The sequence below is a fragment of the Delphinapterus leucas genome, chromosome 20, assembly GCF_059928025.1.
Source record: "Delphinapterus leucas isolate spDelLeu-1000000601 "Yukka" chromosome 20, BTC_Dleu_Yukka2, whole genome shotgun sequence".
NCBI lineage: Eukaryota > Metazoa > Chordata > Mammalia > Artiodactyla > Monodontidae > Delphinapterus > Delphinapterus leucas.
Window position 1 is genome coordinate 10,181,714 of NC_143148.1, and position 21,695 is coordinate 10,203,408.

The following is a 21,695-nucleotide window of genomic DNA, read 5'->3' on the forward strand; positions in this document are numbered from 1 at the left end:
CTGGGAGGCAGACGAGGGGGCTGGAGGGGGCAGGATGTCAGTTTGCAGAGGTGGGTGTTGGAGCCAGGAAGGGGAAAGACGTCGGGGCCAGTTTTGGGAAAATGTTGCAGCCAGGTCTGAGGATGTTGGAAATGGTTTGAGGGGGATCCAGTTGAGGGGTGGATATGGGAGCCAGCGTGGGAATGGCAAATCTAGCATGGGTGAAAAAAATCCAGTTTGGGTAATGTTGACTTCAACTGGAGGGAAATTGGAGGCCCTTGTTTTGAGGGGGAGGTGGATTATTTTTGGGGGGGGATGATGGAGCCATTCTGGGGATTAGGCATGTGGAGGCCAGTTTGGAAGATGAAAGACGGAGAAATCAGTGTGTGAATAGTGTGTGTATGGGGAGGGGGGCTGGTATCGATTGCCCACAGCCATGGGGGTTCCAGGCAAGGGTTGCCATGGTGACTGCCTCCCTGGGGGATCGGGGACCATGGAGACTGGAGAGAGGCTGGGACAGTGTTTCTAGAAACAGGAGGCTTGAGAAACAATGGCTAAGGTGTAGAGGGTGAGGTCAGGGAGGAAAGAAGGGGCGTCCCCACCAGGAAAGGAGATGCTCTTGCACATGGCTCAGCCAACTCAGGGCCCCTGCAGCAGCAGCCTTCCTCCCAGGCCCCCCGTGCACTCCTACACCCACTGCCCCATCTTGACCCTGTCCCTAACCTGTTCAGAACCTGTCCCGGTTCAAAACAACCTATGTGTCCAGCCATGGGAGGATGTGAGAACACCCTTAACACAGGTCGGTCACAGTCATACGGTGGAATAGTGTACAGCACTCGACTAGCGCCACAGAGACAGGCATGGAAAACCTCACATGTAAACTGTGAGGGAAAAAAGCAAGAGGCAGGGGCCTCCCTGGTGGCGCAGTGGTTGAGAGCCCGCCTGCCGATGCAGGGGACACGGGTTCGTGCCCCGGTCCGGGAAGATCCCACATGCCGCGGAGCAGCTGGGCCCGTGGGCCATGGCCGCTGAGCCTGTGCGTCCGGAGCCTGTGCTCCGCAACGGGAGAGGCCACAGCAGTGAGAGGCCCGCGTACCGCAAAAAAAAAAAAAAAAAAAAAAAAAAGCAAGAGGCAGGGGATACTTGTAGTATGACAGTATTTATGGAGAGTTCGAAACCATGTAAAACAATACATTATTTCTGGATACCAGTCTGGGTAGGCAGGCACAGGGTCAAAGTCTGCTTGGACGGCTTTCCTCGGGAGAGGGCTAGAGTGGGCAGGATCGGGGGGGGTTGGGGGGCTTCAGTGCATTTGCAATGCTTGACTCTTAGTTCCCAGACCAGGGATTGAACCCGCACCCTTGGCAGTGAAAGTGCAGAGTCCTAACTACTGGACCGCCAGGGAATTCCTGCAATGCTTGACTCTTAAAAGAAAAAAAAAATGAACCCAAAAGAGCAAATGCTTGCATTAGATGCAGCTACTAGGATCGTAAGCACAGGGGTGTTTATTAAATTTATTTTCTATACTTTTCTGAACATTTGGAATCTTTCATCATTTTCAAAAGCGCCCTTCTGTGGCTCCCAGTGCCCTCAGGGGAAAGTCCAAACCCTTCCTTAACGGTTTTCAAGGCCCTGAGCGGCCTGCTCCTTGCTGAGCTCTCCGTTTTGACTTATCATTCCTCCTGTCCCACAAGTTATGAAGTCCTTGTCTCCTTCCTTTGTTTCCTGTTTAGCACCCACTCATTCCCAGAGTGCCTGCCCTGGGAGCTGGGGACACAGAGAGCCCCGCCCCTGCCCTCTTGGGGCTCACAGCCCAGTGGGGGACACAGACCCATTCCCAGACAGTGATGACCCAGAGTGGGAGTTTCAAGGGGGGTGCACCTGACTCAGCCTGGGCATCTGGGAAGAGGCAACACAGGGGCTGGGTCCCGAAGTGTGAATGGAACATGGAGAACAGGCCTCCACGTATAAAGAGGTGCTGGAACCCAGAGGAGCCTGAGGTAAGGAGGAGGAGAAGGTGGGGTAGTGCTCATGAGGTGTACAGCAGGCAAGCGGGGGGGCCTGAATTTCATCTCGAGGGCACTGGGGAGCCATGGAGGGTTAAGAGAAGGGGGAGGGGCAGGTCTGAGCCTTAACAAGGTCCTCCAAGGTAGACTGGGGAACTAGAGGCTGGAGATCAGGGAGGAGGCTGCAGCAGGGAAGCAGGAGGGGGCTTGGACTGGGGCAGGGGCCATGAAGAGGTAGGAGACGGATTTAGGAGAAGGAATGGGCAGGACTCGGGAAGCTTCGAGCTCCATGAGGGCAGGGACTGGGTCTGCCTTGGCCACTGCTGTGTCCTCAGGGCCTGCTCAGGGCTGGGCCCACGTAAATACCTAATCAATGTGTGTGTGTGTGTGTGTGTGTGTGTGTGTGTGTGTGTGTGTGTGTGTGTGTATGGGGATGTGTGTACGGGGATGTGTGTGGTAAAATCTACATAACATAAAATTTACCATACTAACCATTTTATTAAAGTGTACAATTCAGTGGCATCTAGTACATTCACAAGGTTGTCAAGCATTGCCACTAATTCCAGAACGTCTTCGTCCCTCTAAAAGGAAACGCTGTACCGGTTAGGTGGTCACAGCCCAGTCCCCCTCTCCCAGTCACTGGAAACGACTAATCTTCTCTCTGTCTCTATGGATTTGTGTATTCTGGACATTTCCCAGTAAAATGTTTGTTGAAGGAGTGAATGGGGCAGGGTAGAGGAGACAGGGGTACTGCCTGGACAGGGGAGACGAAGCAGGTGCCCAACTGTGAACAGGACACCTGGGTAGACGGTGGGGTGGGGCCTGGGTCCCCATGCAGTCTCTGCCCTTCGCTGGCTGTGCCACCGTGGGAAAGACCCTTCTCCTCTCTGAGCCTGCTTCCTCATGGAGTAGAAGGGTGCACTAAGATGATGAACACCCCTGGGCAGGAGTAAGGTAGGGGAAGGGTCTGGACGCCGGTGCTCAGGGGAGAGAACCCTGGGTCTGGAATATGACAGGCCTGGGTTTGAAATCCGAATCACTGTGGGACCTTAGGCAAACACTTGTGCTCTTCTGAGCCTCAGTTTCCTCATCTGCAAAATGGGCATAGTGACGTTACTCCCTTCATGAGATTGCGCAGACTCAAGGGGTAAGTGCGTGCTCAGGCCAGTGCTTGGCACACGTGCTCCAAAGTGCTGGGTACACAAAGGCATTGTCATCAACACCAGCGATGGTCCGTTCTTTGTTCCCCAGGTCCCCGCCTGTCAAAATGCCCATCCTGAAGAGTCTAGGGCTGGCAGACTCTAAGATGTCCCGGGCGGGGACACTGCCCCTGAGGTCCTCTCGGAACCCCTTTGAGGAGGCTTCAGGGCTGGAAGAAGAGGAGGCTGGGGAACTGGAGACCCTGCCCAACGGAACATCATGTCGCCGCCGTGCCACCCTGGAGAAGTTGGCAGGCCTGGCCCCCTTCCGGCTGGGCAGAACCCCTGGCCGGCGGGCGGGCAGCCCTGGGGACGGGCAGCCTCGCTCTTTCCTGGGCCGTGTGCTGACACCGGGGATCCGTAGGAGCTCAGCAGACTTTGGCCTCCTGGCCAGGCTTCAGGGGACCCGAGCCCAGGGCGACGAGGAGGCGGCTGGGGAGGCTGCCCGGAGACTGGCCTTCCTGAGACTGGGGCGTGGGCCCAAGCCCCGGCGGGCGTCACTGGCTGAGAGGGTGGTGCCCGCAGGCGAGGCGGCTCCCGAGCCCCCGCCCAAGGTCCCGGAGCCCCCGAAGATAAAGGAGCCACTGTCAGGTGAGTCGGGAGTCCTGGCCCAGACCTGGGAGAATCACAGTGTCTCCACCCGTGACCCCATCTCCATTCACATCTCCAGCTTCCATCTGCCCACCTCCACGGACATGGCCAGCCCATCCCTGCTGCGGTCCTAATCTCCGTCACCAAACTCCAGCTTCAGCCCCGTCTCCACCCCCAGCCCAATCTGTCCCTCTCTCCATCTGCCTTCAACCTCGTCCCCTTGTCCAACAACAACCAAATGACCAACTTCGGTCTCATCTCCTCCAATCCCCTCCCTGCCCCCAGTTTCAACCCTCTCTCCGTTACTATCCTCAAATTCAACCTCAATCCCGTCTCCTTTCAAAGCTGCCTCTTCCAGCTTCTGGTGCTTTGCTGGCAATCTTTGGCGTTCCTTGCCTTGCAACTGCATCCCTCCCACCTTCCGTCCACACATGGCCTTCTCTCTGTCTTCACATCATCTTCTCCTCTGTGCATGTCTATCTTGGTGTCCAAGTTTCCCTTCTTATAAGGACACCAGTCATAATGGATCAGGGCCCACCCTATGACCTCAATTTACCTTGCTTACCTCTGTAAATTACCTATTTCCAAATAAGATCCCATTCTGAGGTACTGGGGGTTAGGACTTCACATATCTCTTCTTCTTGGGGTGGGGGACAAACACAGTTCCACTCATAACACCACCCCTGTTGTATCCTCAACCCCAATACTACCCCAAACCCCACTGTCTTCCTCAATGCCTTTTTGATTTCCAGCTATACTTATTCCAACCCCATCAGCCATCGCCACCTGAGGCACATCCGCATGCTTATTCCCAATCCATCCCTTTCACCAAATGCCATCTTTTTTTTTTTTTGCGGTACGCGGGCCTCTCACCGTTGTGGCCTCTCCCGTTGTGGAGCACAGGCTCCGGACGCGCAGGCTCAGCGGCCATGGCTCACGGGCCCAGCCGCTCCGCGGCATGTGGGATCTTCCCGGACCGGGGCACGAACCCGTGTCCCCCGCATCGGCAGGCGGACTCTCAACCACTGCGCCACCAGGGAAGCCCCAAATGCCATCTTTAACCTCACTGCTATGCCCAACACCATGACAGCCGCCAACTGGTCCAGTCCCATGCCATAGCTCATTCCTCTACTCTCATCCCGTCCTCAATCCCATCCCTGTGTGCAACTTCAACCCTTTCCCCTCTTCAGTCTCACTCCCACCCCCCAACCCCAGGTCCATCTCAGCGTCCCCCTTCAACCCCATTCACCTCCCCAACTTCCTCATTCAGTCCTAGTCGCACTCCCAGCCCCCATTTTCAACCTTAACCCCAAACTCAACCTCTTAACCCCACCTCCACACCCATCCCGAGTCTCAATCCTAACCCCCCCATTTCCAACCTCCAGCTTCAACTGTCCACATTCCTCCCAACCCCAACTGACGTCCAGACTTCTTCAAACTCACCTCCATCTATACCTTCTTTCCATCCTCAACTTTCACCTAAACTCATCTCCGAGCCCATCCCTACCCCAAACTCCAGATGACATTCTCGATTCCTTTCCCATCTCCCTCTTCCGATTTCAGCCCCAACCTCACCCTAGCCCTGAACTCCCTCATCCCAGCCTCCACCTTCATTCCCATCCGCTTCTCCAGTCCCAGCCCTGCCCAATCCCCACCTTCCTTCAACCCTGTCCCCCACCCTGCCTCTATCCCCCCACCCCCATCCCCACTCCTACCCTCCCCCCATGGACAGCCCTCGCTGCCCCATCACTGGAGAGCCCTTCCTTCAACCTGATGCCTGATGCCCTCCACATCCTGCGCCAGAAGCTATTTCAGCCCCTGCTCCCTAGGGACTGGGAGGGCACCACAGGGAGGTGAGAAGGGAGTGACTCAAGCCCCCGCCTTCTGGAAACGGATGGGCAGAAATAGCACTGGCCAGGAAATAGTTTCTCTGCCAGGGAGGAAGCGGAGGGGGCTGGAGGTGTTGGGGGTAACCCTGGGCCACTGGGACCCTCTGCCTTCACTCAGAGGCCTCCCGAGCCCATGACTCCCCTCTCCTGGGGGAGTGTGAAATCATCGGAGAGCCAGGTCACCCCTATAGTTGTCCCCACCCCCGAAAGACCCATCTCTGGTCTTCATACCCTCTTCCAACCTCCATGCCCCCACCCTGCCCCCCAGTCCACTGGCTCTCTCCATCCCTCTCCCCCTTACCTGGCTCCGACTGTCCTCCCTTGGCCGCCCCACTTCCTCTGATGCCTTTTTTGACCCTGATGCCCTTTTTCTATCCCATCCGCCCCCAACTCCCCTAACTCCTCCCCACAGCCTCACCTACCCCCTGATACTCTCTTCCTAGCCCTGACCCCTTACCCCAAGCCCTAAGCCTTTCCTTCTCCCTCATTCCCTTAACCCCACTTCCTCTGACTCCTCCTCTCATCTTACCCTCTTCCGAATCAGACACCCTTTCATCTTTGACCTCCTTATATCCAGACGCCTTCTCCCATCACCAAAACCCCCCCTCCCTTCCCTGACCGCCTCCTGTCCCCTCCCCCTTGCCCTGGCTCTCCCCCTTGCTCCCTCCTCCCTCTCCGCCCCCTCCCTTCTCCTAGGCCCCTCACCTGACAGCCTTCTCTCTTCCCCTTCTCCTGAAATGCCCCCACATCCCTCTCTGACCCCCACCTCTCCCCTCCCCCGACCCTCTTCCCCTCGCCTCCTCCCCGCCGCCCGCCCGGTTTCCCAGCCCCTGAGCTCCCGCTTTGCGCCCACAGTGCTGGAGATCCTGAGCTTGATCCAGCAGCGCGAGCTCGCGCGGGCCGACGAGCACATCTTGGAGCTGGAGGCCGAAGAGCTGGCGTCGTCGGGGGGCGGCGCGCCCGGGCCGCCCAAGGCCGAGGGCGCGGGCGGGGGCCGCCGGGCCCGGGACGTGGCTCTGCTGTACGAGGCCCTGCAGCGCGAGCTGTGGGCGCTGGTGCGCGAGACGCTGGCGGGCCCCGGGCCGGGCGCAGGCGCCGGGCCGGGCGCCGTGGCGCAGCTGGGTCAGGTGCTGGTGCAGGAGGAGGCGGCGGACGGGCGCCGGGGACCCGAGGCGGCCCGCAACCTGCGCGCCCGCTGGGCGGAGGCGGTGGCGCGTGCGGCCCGGGAGCGCCTGGAGGCTGCGGCGCCAGGGGCGCCCGGGGGCCTGGCCGGGCAGCTGGAGGCGCTGCGGGGGCGGCTGCTGGAGGATATGGGCGTGGTGCGGGGCCGCCTGGCGCCCTCCTACCCCGCCGGCCTGGGCGCCTTTGGCGTCTACCTGCGCGGCTACCACGGCGCGCTGGCCGAGTGGATCGGGGCCGCCGCCCGCCGGAGGCTGCCGCTGGCCGACCGCTACGCGCTGCTGCACTGGCATAACCAGGTGTACCCCAGGTGAGCGGGGGCCTAGGGATCGGCTGCCCCAAGGTCGAGTAGAACCCTCGCTTTCCCCCACTCCCTCCAGCCCCGGCCCCTTCAGAACCTAAGGACCCTCCTGGACCTTCATTCCTAGAACCTTAATATCGTTGACCCTTCCAGGCTCAGCACTGGTAACATTTACAACCCGAGAATCTTAGCGCTCTCCACGCTTCCCACGCTAGAACCTCAGCAACAGGGATCCTTCTGATCCTAGAACCTTACCACCCGCCATCCTTCCGGTCCTAGAATCTTAGCATTGTTGACCCTTCCAGTCCAAGAATCTTTAGAATCATCAACACGTACACTCTTCGAATCTTAGCACTGCCCCCCCTTCCAGTCCTAGAAACTCAACACCAATGACCCTTCTCATCCTGAAATCTTGGCACTGTTGACCCTTGGAATTCTAGAACCCTTACACTGCTTTCGCCTTAGACCCTAGGGCACAAGCGCTGATGACTCTTCCAATCTTAGAACTGATGACAATTTCAACCCTAGAACGTTAGCGCCAACGAGGCTTCTAATCCGGTTCATCCCCCCTTTGGATCCTAGAACTCTGACACTTGTCGGTCCTTCCAGTTTTAGGATGGTAGCACTTTTGGTCCTTTGAACTCTATAATCTTAGCATCTAGAACCTGAGTACCATTGACCCTCCCAGTCCTAGAATCCTATAACCATCGAGCCTTTGGATCTTAAAACATTTCCATTCTTGTGGCTGGGGGATGGAGTACGGTGATCAGCTATGACTGGGTCCCTACAGGCTCCAGGGAAAAGGGAGTTAGCCACACCCAAACCACACATTGGAGGGTGAGGGAGTGGGTGGTCCCTCATCGAAATCAAGATGGTGTCGCCAGAAGAATGGGAAGGCAACAGTTACCAACACTGACCTGTCCAGATCCCATTTGGGAATATATGTTCATGACACTCACATGCCATCCATGAGAGATGGAGGGGGAATAGAGAGCCTGGAATGGTGAGACATGAGTTAAGTCTGATTTGCAGGGAGATGGGGCTTCTGGCTGAGAGGATGCCATGAGCAAAGGCCTGGTGTGTGCAGGGGTGGTGTGGAGGTGTGGGGAGAGCAATGGCACGGCACAGGCCGGGGCATGCAAGAGGGTAGAGGCTGGAAGTGAGGGCTGGAGTGGCGAGGCCTCCAAGGCTAGGTGATGACGTAGGGACTAGGGGCGGAGGTGGAAGGGAGCTTCTGTCTGGTGAAGCTCTGGCGGGTGAGACCTTGCGTGCCAGGTCACAGAGCCTGGACTTGACCCCTACGAGTCTTGCCCGGACACCATCCATCAGGGAGCTGACTTGGAACTGGAGCCAGGGGAGCAACAATTCCAGAGACTTCCTTTGAGGGATGAGCAAAGCTGGCCCCGAGAGAGGAAGGGAGAGGCCCAGGTCACAAACACACAGGCTGTGAAGGGATGGAGGTGGGGAGGGGTTCAGCTCCCCAGCCCCACCTCTCACAGACCCCCCCCCGTTTCTTACCCCCACCCCCAGAGAGGTCCTAGGTCTGGTGGACATGGTCGCCCTGGAAAATGGGGAGCTGGAGCCCCTTCTGTCCCCTGGCACCCTTCGTGGCTTGGAGGATGAATGTGTCACAGACGTTAAGGTACCTGGAACTTGGCTTTGCTGATCAGGAAGCCGGAGGTGCTCTGCAGAGGGAGGGGGGGTCACACTGAGCTTGGGGGCCTCTCTCCGCCCCCTTTCCCTATCTCCATCTCCCCTTGCCCTTTGTGGACTTCCGAGTTCTGTCCAACAGACATAGAAACGTAAGCCCATACCGATCACTTCTGTCTTATGTTCAGTGTATCCAAAGCACTCGGCCGGGCGTGGAGACGCTCAGTAAAGGTTCAATACATTCAGACACTTCAAATCTTACAGCCAGAGAGTCAGTCACAGAACCTCAGCTCGCAGACTCAAAGACTCACAGAAGGAGGGCATCAAAGCATCTCTGCATATAAGCAGGGCTGATAGCAAACACGGTTAATAACTGGCCGGGCACAGGCACCGCCGAGCAGGATGGTCCAAGCTGAAAACAGCCATCCCAGCCACAGGGGTGTTTCTGGTCTAAAAGCCAGTCCTGCCCCAGCCACAGAAATCAGTATCTTTGCAACTTGAGAGCTTTGAATCTCGGGATCGAACAAGTCTACATTCATTCTCAGACTCACTGAATTGAAGACAACATAGGACCAGAGAATCAAGAGATGTGTAAACCTTAGAATCCTAGACACTTGGAATTCTTGAATCACAGAATCTGGAAATCGTGAAAGAATCGTCTCGCAGACCTGAGAGCAGAGTCTTAGAATCATCAGATAATGAGAGAATAAGCCCTTAAACCCTCTGGCTATTAGATGGAGGACAGCCTCAATATCAAATGCCAAATTGTAGACTTAGGAATGGAAGGGGCTGGGGAAGTTTTCTGGTCCAGGCTCTCTCCCCAGCGTTACCTTGATGAGCTCACAGGTAGAATCCAGAGCTGCAGGGGGGCTAAGGGGCAGGACGGCGGGGAAGAGGGGGGAATCGTGGTGTGAGCAAGGGAGGGAGAGGCTCCCAGGGACTCTGACTCCTGCCTCTGCCCCCACTTCCCCACTCCAGGCTCAGACACGGGCAGCCCTGCTTCGAGTGCTGCAGGAGGACGCGGGGCACTGGGCAGGTGCGGAGGACCGGTGCAGCAGCCTGGCACAGGACGTGTGTGAGGTAGGGGGCGGGGAAGAGGAAGGACAATCAGCTGGATGGTGACCAGTGGGAAAGTGGGACCTCGCCTCCTCATCACTTCTCATCCCCCTGGACCACGCAGCTGCTGGAAGAGCACACAGAGCGAGCGCCCCGCATCAGCCAGGAGTTTGGGGAGCGGATGGCCCACTGCTGCTTGGGGGGGCTGGCAGAATTCCTGCAGAGGTATGGAGGGCTGGGGGGAAGGGCGCAGGGCTGGGGTGGCGGTGGGGCATCTGGACCCGGGAGCCAGCAGCGAGAGGAGAGCTGGAAGTGAACCCAGTCAGGATGGGCAGGGGCGCCTCTGTGGGGATCACAGGCTGTGCTGGGCTCAGTGCCCAGCCAGGGACCCTTATCCAGCGGTGCTCCATCGGTCTACCATCCTCCCTCTCTCCTCCCACCAGCTTCCAGCAGCGCGTGGAACGATTCCATGAGAACCCAGGAGTCCGGGAGCTGCTACCCGACACCTATATCAGCAGGACCATCTCCCTGGTCAATTGTGGGCCCCCCCTGAGGTTAGAGCACCCACAGTGTGTGGGCGAGAAGGCCAGTCCTGGGTGACAAGCTGAACTGGGGTGCCTGGATCCTGGGTGGGGATCGCAGAGCTAGCCCCGAGAGGCATATCCAGGGTACCTTAGAAGCATAAAACCTGGGAGTCCTAGAAAGAACCGTAGCATCACAGGGCACTAGAATTATGGAGTAATCAGAACCTGGGAGTGTTAGAATTACAGGAACCTAGAAGCCAGACTCTAGGGATTACATTTTTTTAAACATTTTTTTCTTATAATACTTTCCTTGTATAGTTGATTTAGTATGTTGTGTTGATTTCTGCTGTACAGCAAAGCGATTCAGTTATATTACTTTACCTTTTTATTAACTTATTTTTAATTGAATTTTTAAAATTAGGAATGCATTCAAGATACAACAAGGCACACAGTGAAAAGCCTCCCTCCCCCACTCCTTCCCTCCAGTTATTGCTAATGCCTCACATATCTTTCCAGGGGTATTTGATACATTTACCAGTAAATATGTGTAAATACGTGTATATATGCATAGACACACTTCATGCATATGCATAGATAGCCATGCATATACATATTTCATAACATACAAGTAAATCTATTACTATGTGCATACATATTATTCCTTTTCCTTTAAAAAAAATACAAATGGTAGAATATTGAACACACTCTGTCCTTTTCCACTTAACACCTTGGAGATCTTTCTGTTAGTGCCTGAAGAGTTCCCACCAGCTTCTTTTATATCTTTTATAGCTGAACTGTCTTCCACCGCTTGGATGTGCCGTCATTCATTTAATCTGTCCCCAGTGGATGGACAGTTGCCTCCACTCTTTTGTAGAGAAAAACCTGGCACATCTGTCAACTCCCACAAGTGTGGGGACCAAGGATACATTCTCAGAAGGGGATCTGCTGGGATGTGGGCAGAAAGTGCCCAGTTGCCCTCTAAACCAAGTTATTCTCCTTTCAGTGATGGAGAGGGTCATCAACTGTTACAATGACAGAAAATGAAAAGGGTCGAATTTTAGAATTACAGCCCTTTAGAAGCACAGACTTTTAGGATGGAAGCATCCCCACTCTCACCCAGAAAGTAGCGAGAGAAATAGACCCCTTCCTCCCCACTCCATCCCCCAGACTCCCAGCCATTCCACAGAGCCCCCCAACCCCCAACCCTCCAGACATCCCCTGATATTTCTCAGCCCCCAGGCCCCCCCAGAGCCCCTGACTTCCCCCAGCTCCCCATCTGACCTGTCGCCCCCGTGCCCCACAAAATAGGGTCCGTCTCATGGGAGACAGGTCCAGGCAGTTGGGCTGAGATGTTGAGGCTCCTTGACCTTTGGTTCCATTGACCCCCACAGGGCTCTGGCGGAGCGCCTGGCCCGGGTGGGACCCCCTGAGAGTGAGCCGGCTCGGGAAGCTGCAGCCAGCGCTCTGGACCGAGTGACCCGACTCTGCCACCGCATCCTGACCGACCTGCTGTTCCAGGAGCTGCAGGTGAGAGAGGCAGTGGGCTGGGTGGGGCCGGGGCCAGGACAGGGGAGTGCCCCCGCCCCATCCTGCAGTTCCTTTCAGCCCATGACTCAGTGTTCGGGAAGCAGAGGGGGTGGGGGGTGATGGCCGTGTCTGGGCCGTTTAGGGGGACGGGGGGGCGCAGGAAGGAAGAGGTGGGAGGATATGGTCAGGGGGAGGATAGAGAGCGATCAGCATGAAGGGGCCTAGGGGACTGGGTGGAACCCCTCCTCACTGAGGTCCTCCAAATCCCTGCCCAGCCTCTCCTAGACCCTAGGGCCTCATTCACTCATCCCCGGGGTCCTGCACATGCCCAGAGGGGACTAGGTTCAGAGGTGGGTGAGAGCGGGGTGAGGAGCTGGTGGGAGTACCCGGGAATGGAACTGAGAGGTGTGCATGTCCCTGGTTGTGATTCGTGCTCAATCCACATTGTACGTCGGGTTGTGTCCCACCTCTGCTTAGAACCCTCCATGGCTCCCAGCTCACTTAGGGCAAAAGCCAAAGTCCTCCCTGTGGCCCCCGAGGCCCACATGGTCTGCCCTTTCCCTCTCTGACCTCATCCCCTCCCACTTTCCTCCTTGCCCCTCGCTTCTCCTTAACGTGTCAGACGCATTCCAACCTCAGTACCTCTGCACCTGTTCCCTCTGCCTGGACTACTCTTCCCTCAAGAGCCACAAAGCTCCCTCTCTCACCTCTTTCAAGTTTTGACTCAAATGTCACCTTCTTAGAAGGACCTCCCCTGACTGCCCTGTTTAAAATAGAAGCCCCTGAGATTCCCACATGCCCCCCCCCGCCACTCTATTTGTCTCCAAAGCACTTATCACCACCTGCCATGCTATATCCTTTGCTTTTTTTTTTTTTTTTTTCCAATCTGTCTCCTCCCATTGGAATGTCAGCTTCTCAAGGGCAAGGATTTGTTGGAATGTTTCTAAAATAACTTTTCTATTATGGAAAATTTCAAACATACACAAAAGTAGGCAGAATGACAGAATGACCTCTTGTGGACCAGCTCCAGCAAGCATCAACTCCACCTCTCCCCCCACCTCTCCTGCCCACTGGATTCTTTTCAAGCACATCTTTGGCATCCTACCATCATCCATCAACACTTTAGCCTGTATCTCCGAAAGATAAGGAACCCAGCCTTTTTAAACAAATGTAACCGCAATGCCATTTTCCTACCTAACAAATGGAACAATCATTTCTTAATATCGTCAAATATCAGATCAGAATTCAGAGGCCCCCAAGTGCTTATAATTATCAAGCGCTTGGAGTTTTGTTTATCTCCTTTTGTGTTGTGTCCCCAAGCGTTCTCTAATGTATCCCCCGTGATCCACCCAGGGCTGGGCCACAGGCAGGGTTCAGAGAGTGTTTGTTGAATGACTAAATGGACAAGCATGGGAATGAAAGTGAGTGTTGGGGGGAAGGGGGTACAGTCTTTGTTCCAGGCCTGGCTGTACGGCTTCCAGGTAGGGGGACTTAGGCAAATGGCTTTCCTCTTGGGGGTCTATGTTTGCTCATCTGGAAAATGGACCCAGGAATTCCAGGCTTCTCAGATGGCTGTGAGGAAGCAATGGGCTTGTGGCCATAAAGTACTTAGCTTGGGTCCTGGCCCTCGGGTACTGGCCATTAGGGAACTTCATAAATGTACAGAGTTTATAGCAACAGCAACACGTCCTGAGCTGAGTGCTGTACCAAGAGCGTCACCTCAGTTGATTCACACCTGCTTTCCAACAAAAGCCCACAGGCCTCAATTTTGGAGGTTCAGAAAATTGGGCTACTATGGGATGAGAAAGCAGGAAGGGGGTGCTGGGCTGAGTGGGATAGGAGTCTGCTTCAGACCCCCATGGACACCAACCCCAGAGGTGTCCGGGCACCTCATGCTCCCAGCCTCCATCTGAGGGACAGACCCACTGCCCATCCCACCTCCAGGATCCAGATACCTCCCTCCCCTCCCTCCACCGGTGGCCACTTACTACATCCTATGAATCTACCACCTGCATTCTCCTTTCCCCCTCCTCATCCCTTCTCAACCCTTCCCCTCCTTCCAGACCCCCCATTTCTGCCTCAGTCTTGCCCCCTCCCAGCCATCTCGGTGAAGCACAAAGCTGACCCTCTCCCTCCTCTGCTTAGAACCTGCCATGGATCCCCAGTGCCCTCAAGAGAAATCTGAGGCTCCTCCCAAGCCCAGGAGGCCTGTGTGCTCTGCTCGGTTCACCTGACCAGCCCCATCTCTTCACTGGGCAGTCATACAAGCCCCCCCCACCCCCGCATCCCCCTGATTAGAAGGGTCCTAGCTTGGTTTAAAGTTCTGCTCTCTCTGTCTTGAAGTTCTTAATACTTTTTGAACAAAGGGTCTCCCATTTTCATTTTTGCATTGGGCCCGTGAATTATATAGATGGTCTTGCCAGCCACACTGACCTTCTTTCCGGTCCTCTGACCCGCAAGCCCATCTGAAATCTGAACCTTCTTCACACTGGCTTTCCCCTCGGATTGAGCCACTCCCTCTCCCACCGCTCACTTGGCGAACAGTGACCATCTTCCTGGCCTCAGCTCTGGTGCCCCCTCCTCCAGGAAGCCCTCCTTGACTCTCTATGCTGACTCAGGCTGGGCTTCCTAAACCCCTGGGCTCCCTCTTTCCAGCCGTGGCCATTCTGAATGGTCACTGTCTGGGGAACAGCTCTGTCTCCTCTTCTGGAGGAGAGCTCCAGGAGGGCAGGGCTGGACTGAGAGCCCCAGGAGGTCAGGGCTGGACTGTCTCCGCACTGCTGTGTCCCCAGCACTGCGCAGCCCTGGTTCAGCTCGGAGCAGCGTTTTGGGAACAAATGTTGGATTGATCTATGAAGAAAGAGGGCAGAAGGGAGGCGAACTGTGACCCTCTGCCCACTCTGCCCCACCCAGCCGCACTTCAGCAAGCTGATGCGCAGAAAGTGGCTGAGCAGCTCGGAGGCCCTGGATGGCATCGTGGGCACGCTGGGCGCTAAGGCCCTGGCACTGCGCAGGATGCAAGATGAGCCTTACCAGGTGCATCTGCTTGTGCGGGGGAGGGACGCAGGGTGGGACCCGGGGCCGGTGGGGGGAGGGTGGGAGAGCAGAGCTAGAGCGCTCAGAGGGGAGAGACCCCTTCTAGGCGGGGAGAAGCTCTCTCAGGGCGAGATAGGTGGCGCTCTACCTGTGGTCTGCGCGGAGGGTGCCCGCGGATACCGGGGTGTAGCGCGGGATGCTGGCGGGGTTGGGGCCTCTGGATGGTGGGGCTCCGGAGAAAGCGGAGAGGGCTGGGATGGGGCACCTCTGGGGGCCGGTGGGGGAGGGTCCGCGAGTTGATTAGGAGGAGCAGGACAGGGGTCACCCACCGGGAGCCGGGAGGGCCGCCGGCGGCTGGGGGTGGGCAGGGGTTCCCGTTGGGTGTCCGGAGCGGGGGCGGGCGGGTGGGAAGCGGGGAGGGGGGTCACCGGCGTTTCACACCCCCTCGCGTCTTCCCGGGTCCCCAGGAGCTGGTGGCCGAGCTGCACCGGCGGGCGCTGGTCGAGTACGTGCGGCCCCTGTTCCGCGGTCGCCTGCGCTGCGGCTCCGCGCGGACCCGCAGCCGCGTGGCCGGCAGGCTCCGGGAGGACGCGGCGCAGCTGCAGAGGCTGTTCCGACGGCTGGTCAGTGCGGCCTTGGGGGCGGGGGGCTCCGAAACTACGGAAAACTTTGGCTTCCGGGAATCCCCAGACTCGATAGCCGGGGGCGGGGCTTAGAATAAGACCCTCACCCAATTTGCAGCCAATAGTAACACTCTGATCTTCGCCCTCTGAGGGTAAAAATTGCCTTTCTAACTGAAAGAGAAAGCGCTCTGGGCACAAATGAAGAGAAAAATGGTCCCTATGCCTTCTTGTGGGGATTAGATAAGTCCCATTAAAAGGGCTTAGGACCTAAACGTTAGCCATTATTATGAGCACAGATAGTCGCTAAATGCAAGAGAAACTCAGAACCTTAGCGTTCCCAAATCCAAGCATTTAAAAGTCAGCAAATCTTATTTGTACCCAGTTGTAATGAGCTGGACGGGAAGGGTGTCACTCAGCCGCTATTCCAGGAGTTTCTAACCTAGAGTCCTTGGAATTTTCTTTTTAATTTTGGGGGAGATAATTGTAGAGTCACGTGCAGTTATAAGAAAGAATGCAGAGAGATCGCTCGCATACCTTATGCAGTTTCCCCCAATGGTAACATTTTGCAAATTTAGAATAGGTTTTGAGGGGTGTCCCCGAGCCCCAAATTATCTGCAAAACTGGGAGTAGGTTATATTATGGATTTTTCTTCAAATTTCCAAAGGTTCCAGATAACCTCTGACTGCAGTCTGCCCTCTGCCCGGTTTTACGGACGAGAAAACTGCCAGGCGAGGCGAGGCCTTGGGAGGCTGTGGTTTCGAGGGGGTGGGTGTTGAGTGTGAGCCCGGGGTCTTCCCATGCAGGAATCCCAGGCCTCGTGGCTGGACGCCGTGGTGCCCCGTTTGGCCGAAGTTCTGCATCTGGAAGACACGCCCAGCATCCAGATGGAGGTGGGGATGCTGGTGCGGGACTACCCAGACATCAGGTGAGATCCCCACCCCCACGCCGGCTTGGTTCCTTTTTGCCCGCGCGGCCGCCAGGCCGAGGTCTCCCGGAGAGCCTTGGCATCCGTCCCTGCGTTTCCTGCCCCTTGGGCGAGGGAGGGAGGCGGCGAGCGTGTCTGACGGCCGTTTCCTGCTGGAACCAGGGCATTATTAATACGATTTCCCTCCTTCTCTTGCCGCCGCCGCCGTCGCTGCCGCCGCCGCCGCCACCAGGGCTCGCAAACAAACAAGCAGTCACAGGAAGCCCAGGGCAGGGGGGCGCGGGGCCGCCCGGCGGCAGGAAGGGCCGGCCCAGCTGGGGAGCCGCGGGGGACACGGGGACACGCACGGGCACACGGGCGCACACGCACTGGGACAGTGGCAGGCGCCGTTCAGATCCTGATGGACCATTTCCTTTCTCTGTGATCCTCTCTGAGCCCCAGTTTCCTCTTCTGATCCATGGGGACAATAGTACTCTTTTCATAGGATTATTGGGGATTGATTAAGCATCCGTGGTGACAGCAGTAACAATACCAATTCTTGCTTATTGAGTTCTTATGTCAGACCTAAGAAAGCATCTTACATACCCACTCTGTGTCACTTTATTTATTTATTGTAGGCAGTATTTGAGCATTTTATTTTATTTTTTATTTTTTGGCTGCAAGGCTGCAGCATGTAAGAGTTATTTTAGAAGACAAGCTATTTGAGAAAATCTTTGCACGTCAAAGGCAGCACTGTTGTGAGTGCCTAGCACCATCCGAGGCAGGCGGAAATTAAGTAGCTGACCCCAATGTCACAGCTAGCCGGCAGCGAAGTTGGGACTTGAGCCCAGGCAGCAGGCTCTGAAGCTGGTACACCTGACCACCATACAACACTGCCACTTGCACAAGGTGGCGGCAGTCCTGCGATGCTAGTCGGGCAGACATTCTGTATGCAGAGAGACAATCCCCCAGGACCCAGGAGTAAGGCATCAGCTGGGTTGAAGTTGAGGACGTGGGGCTGAAGGTGAGGATTCTGGAACTGATTCAGGATGGGCGGTTCTGCTTCTGAGGTGTGGGGCTTATGTCCTTGGGAAAGCACAGAGCCCTGGAGTCGCATGGGGGCCAGGGTCCCGGCATTCCTGCTGGGTTGGGGTTTCTGAACTCGAATCTGAACTTGGATGTGCAGCTGAGTTCGAAAGGTCTCAAGCTGGGCTGGGAGGAGGGGTTCCAAAGCTGAGTTTGGGGGCTGTGTTTTGCATCTCTGTTGAGCTGGAAGGTTCTTGAGCCCCATTTTGGATGAGTGTTTTGGAGCTGTGGGGATTCCAAACTTGGGATGCAGGAGGGTAAAGAGACTGAGCTGGATTGAAGGGGGTGGTGAAGACCCCAGAACTCTGTTTGAAATGAAAGTTGGAAATGAACGTTGGGTGCAGGATCTTGAGTTGAAATATGATGGTGGTTCTGGAGTTGAGTTTTGGATCCGGGATCTGGAGCTGAGATTGGGGTGAAGGGAAGTTTCCATTGTGTTGGATTTAGGGGCGAGGGTTGTGGAACAGAGCCAGTTTTGAGCACAGAGTTTCTGGTTGGAGGGTCCCCAAGGTGAGTTTTAAGTTCTGGGGGAGAATTTTAGTTGAGAACAATTCCAGGAATGGGTTAGAGGTGAAGTGAGTGTTCCAAGGCCGAATTTGGATGAGGGCTCTGGAACAGCAGTGGTGAAGACTCCAGACCTGGCGTTGGGGTGAGGTGAGGGTTAGGATAGGGCTGTGGGTGAGCACTTCCGGGCTGGATTTGAGTGATGCTGTGGGGCTGTTTGAGATGAAAGTGAAAATGAGGTTAAGGGTTGCTATAGAGTCCAGAGCTTAAACAGGTGCAAGGGTACCAGAATGGAAATTCAGGAGCTGTCTGAGCCAAGTTGGGGGTGAAGATGGAAGGTTATTTTAATCAGGAGCTGAGATGCGGCAAAAAGGAATATCCTTGTGCTGGGTTGGGAGGTGACAGTTCTGGAATCCACTGTGAGTAGGAGGATTTGAAAGTGTTTGGAAGGGAAGCTCTGGAGGGGGGCTGGTATGAAGGGGGGATCTAGGGGTGCTGGTGGGAGGGCGGGATCTCGGGGGGACTGGTATGGAGGGGGAATCCAGAGGGAGCAAAGGGGCTCCAGAGCTAAGGCAGGTTCTGGAACAGACGGCCGGGTGGGGCCCACAGGTGGGCTGGGAGTGTATCTGGAGGACCCCGTGCACCTGTCCCCTCCTCTTCCCTAGGCGGAAGCACGTGGCAGCCCTCCTGGACATCCGTGGCCTGCACCACACAGTCGCCCGCCACGAGATCCTGGCGGTGGCCCGGGACTTGGAACTCTCTGAGGGGGGAACCTTGTCACCCCCCCGGGACCGTGCCTTCTTTGCAGACATCCCCGTGCCCCGGCCGCCTTTCTGCCTCAGCCTCCCTCTCTTCCTGGGCCGCCTCTCCCTCTCCCGGCTGGCCTGCCTGCCCTGGCCTCGGCCTCCATCTCCATCTCCATCACGGCCCCGGGCCCAACACTGAGACTCTCCCGGCTTCACCTCAGTGCCCCCCCATCTCTGCTGCTGACAGACCATCCTCCTGACTCCCTGTCTGGGGCCACAGACCCCTGGGCTGGAAAGATCATTAGAGGTCTCCTCACCTACCCCCAAACTCCCTGTACAGAAGAGAAAGTGGCCAGAAGGAGCAAGGACTTTCCCAAGGCCATGAAGCCCGTTCCCAGCACCACCTCCCCAGCCCAGTGAGTGGTGGGTGGTGTTTTGGAAGGCTCTACAGAAATATCCCAGGCCCCCCCTTTCCCCTCACCTCAAGGTCTGGCCTCAATCCAATGTATTAAGGAACGTACGATACTTAGAATAAAGAGGTTTCTATTTAACACAAGGAAGGGCTGAGTCCCCAGTGTGTGGGGGGGAGGAAGGACCCGGGGCAGGGACCAGGGCCAAGGGCTTCTCACACGCCCAAGGCCGGGCTAGGGTCCAACTCTTGGGCAGGGCAGTGGTGGCTGAGGCAGGCCCTGCAATGTAGGAGCTGCCGGGCCGCCCTGTTTACACCAAGTTCCCGAGGCTGCGTGACTCCACAGCAGGCCCTTGGCCTCTCTGAGCCAGCGTCCCTCATTTTGTCAACCCCAAAGTGCCTTCTTTCCTGGGCCTAGTGGTTCCACCTTGGCAAGCCCCCCCCGCCCCCCTCATCCTTAGCCGGGAAACTGTATCAAGAGAGGAAGGAGGTTGGGGGCAGGGCTGGCGGCATCCAGGGCGCCCTCCTGGGTTGACGCAGGAAAATGTCAGGGTGGGAAAAATTCCAGCCTCTCACCCCCAGCCCTGCCGGATCCTGGTCCCCACGGAGACCTTGAGGTCACCTCCTTGCTGACCCCTGCCCCTCCGGCCCAGTTGGACAGCCTGTGATGGATGCTTCCTGGCATGGCTTTTTTTTTTTTCCTGCGAAGTCGGAAGGAGGAGGCAGCCAGGGGTCAGCGTGGAAGCTGCGGTTGGAACCTCACGCACATTTGAACTCACGTTTGAAGGTGGGGACTCGGGACTCTTGGAGCCCCAGGGCTGTGTGACGCCGGATAGGAAGCTGACCCTCTCTGGGCTGTGGTTCCCGTCCCTCTCTGAGGAACTGCTTAACCTCTCTTTGCCCAAGACAAAGTGAGATGCCCAGAGGATATATGCACCTCACTTGACGTCCTAAAATGACACTTTCAATGTCATTGATATACGAGAGAGGAGTTGAGGAGTGAACATTTTGTACGTATTTAATTAAAGATGTATTCACCTTGGTTTGGCCGGGTTCCTTTCAGATTTTGATGCCCCGCTTAAAAACGGCTGTATCGAAATATAATTTACGCAGCAGACAATTCATCCATTTGAAGTGCACAATTCAGTGCAATCACTCCTGCAGTCAATTTTAGAAACTTTTCAGCATCCCCCGCAAAGAAACCCTGCACCCCTTAACCATCAACCCAACCCCTCTATCCCTCTCAGGCCCTGGTGACCACTGGCCTACTTTTTCTCTGGACATTCGCCTGCTCTGGACATTTCGTATAAATGGGATCACAGAATACGTGGTCTTGTGTGTGTGTGTGTGTGTGTGTGTGTGTGTGTGTGTGTGTGTGTGTGTGTGTGTGTGTGTTAAGAGCACAACGTGAGATCTACCCTCTTAACACACTTCTAAGTGCACAATACAGGAGTGTTAACTACTGACACCATGTTGTACAGCAGGTCTTTGGACTTCCCCATCCCATCCCATCTCTTCTCTACTTTGACGAATCTGAGTATTTTAATTTTTTATTATTTTTTATTGAAGTGTATAGTTGATTGACAATGTTGTGTTCATTTCTGCTGCACAGCAAAACATATACAGACATTCTTTTTCATATTCTTTTCCATTATGGTTGATCACAGGATATTGACTAGAGTTCCCTGTGCTATACGGGAGGACCCTGCTGTTTACCTGTTTTATATAGTAGTTTGTACCTGCGAACCCCAAACTCCCAATCCATCCCTCCCCCACCCCCAGAGCCTGAGGATTCTGAATACCTCACGTGAGTGGAATCAGGCAGAATTTGTCCTTTTGTGACAGGCTTATTTCACTTCACATAATGGCTTCCAGGTTCAATCATATTGTCACAAATGGGAGGATTTCCTTCTTTGTAAAGGCTGAATAATATTCTACCGTACGGGCTATACAACATTTTCTTTATCCATTCATCTGCTGCTGGACATTTGGGTTGTTTCTGTATCTTGGCTATTGTGAATAAATAAGTGATCTTTTGGGTCTGTCTTCTTTCACTCTGCATAATATTTTCAAGGTTCATCATGTTGTAGCATGTGTCAATATATCATTTCTTTTTATCGTCAGATAACATTCCACTGTCTGGATGTACCACATTTTACTTACCCATGTATCAGCTGAAGGACATTTAGGCGTTTTTTACTTTTTGGTTATGAACATTGTGCTCCACTTTTTTTCTAGATTACAAACATTTTCTTGATCCCCTGAGAAGCTCTGACCTTACCCTGAGCCTCAGTTTCCACTTCTTTTTCTTTTTTTTTTCTTTTGCCTCGCTGCACGGCTTGCGGGATCTCAGTTCCCCAACCAGGGACTGAACCAAGGCCACGGCAGTGAAAGCCCGGAGTCCTAACCACTAGGCCACCAGGGAACTCCCTCAGTTTCCATTTTTGTAAAATGGGGGAAAGACTCCTGACAGTTGCATTAATTTA

The 21,695-nt window shown here is 55.5% G+C and overlaps 1 protein-coding gene across 1 annotated transcript; it reads left to right on the forward strand.

Annotated features, from left to right (window-relative positions):
* The first annotated feature begins 1,098 nt into the window (after positions 1 to 1,098).
* Positions 1,099 to 21,695, forward strand: EXOC3L2 (exocyst complex component 3 like 2). Its single transcript, XM_022585380.2, has 11 exons — positions 1,099 to 3,775; positions 6,520 to 7,153; positions 8,675 to 8,786; positions 9,773 to 9,874; positions 9,975 to 10,075; positions 10,294 to 10,404; positions 11,766 to 11,901; positions 14,815 to 14,937; positions 15,405 to 15,560; positions 16,364 to 16,485; positions 18,720 to 21,695. The coding sequence occupies exons 1-11, from the start codon at positions 3,214 to 3,216 to the stop codon at positions 18,997 to 18,999; spliced, it is 2,439 nt and encodes an 812-aa protein (XP_022441088.2). The 5' UTR covers positions 1,099 to 3,213; the 3' UTR covers positions 19,000 to 21,695.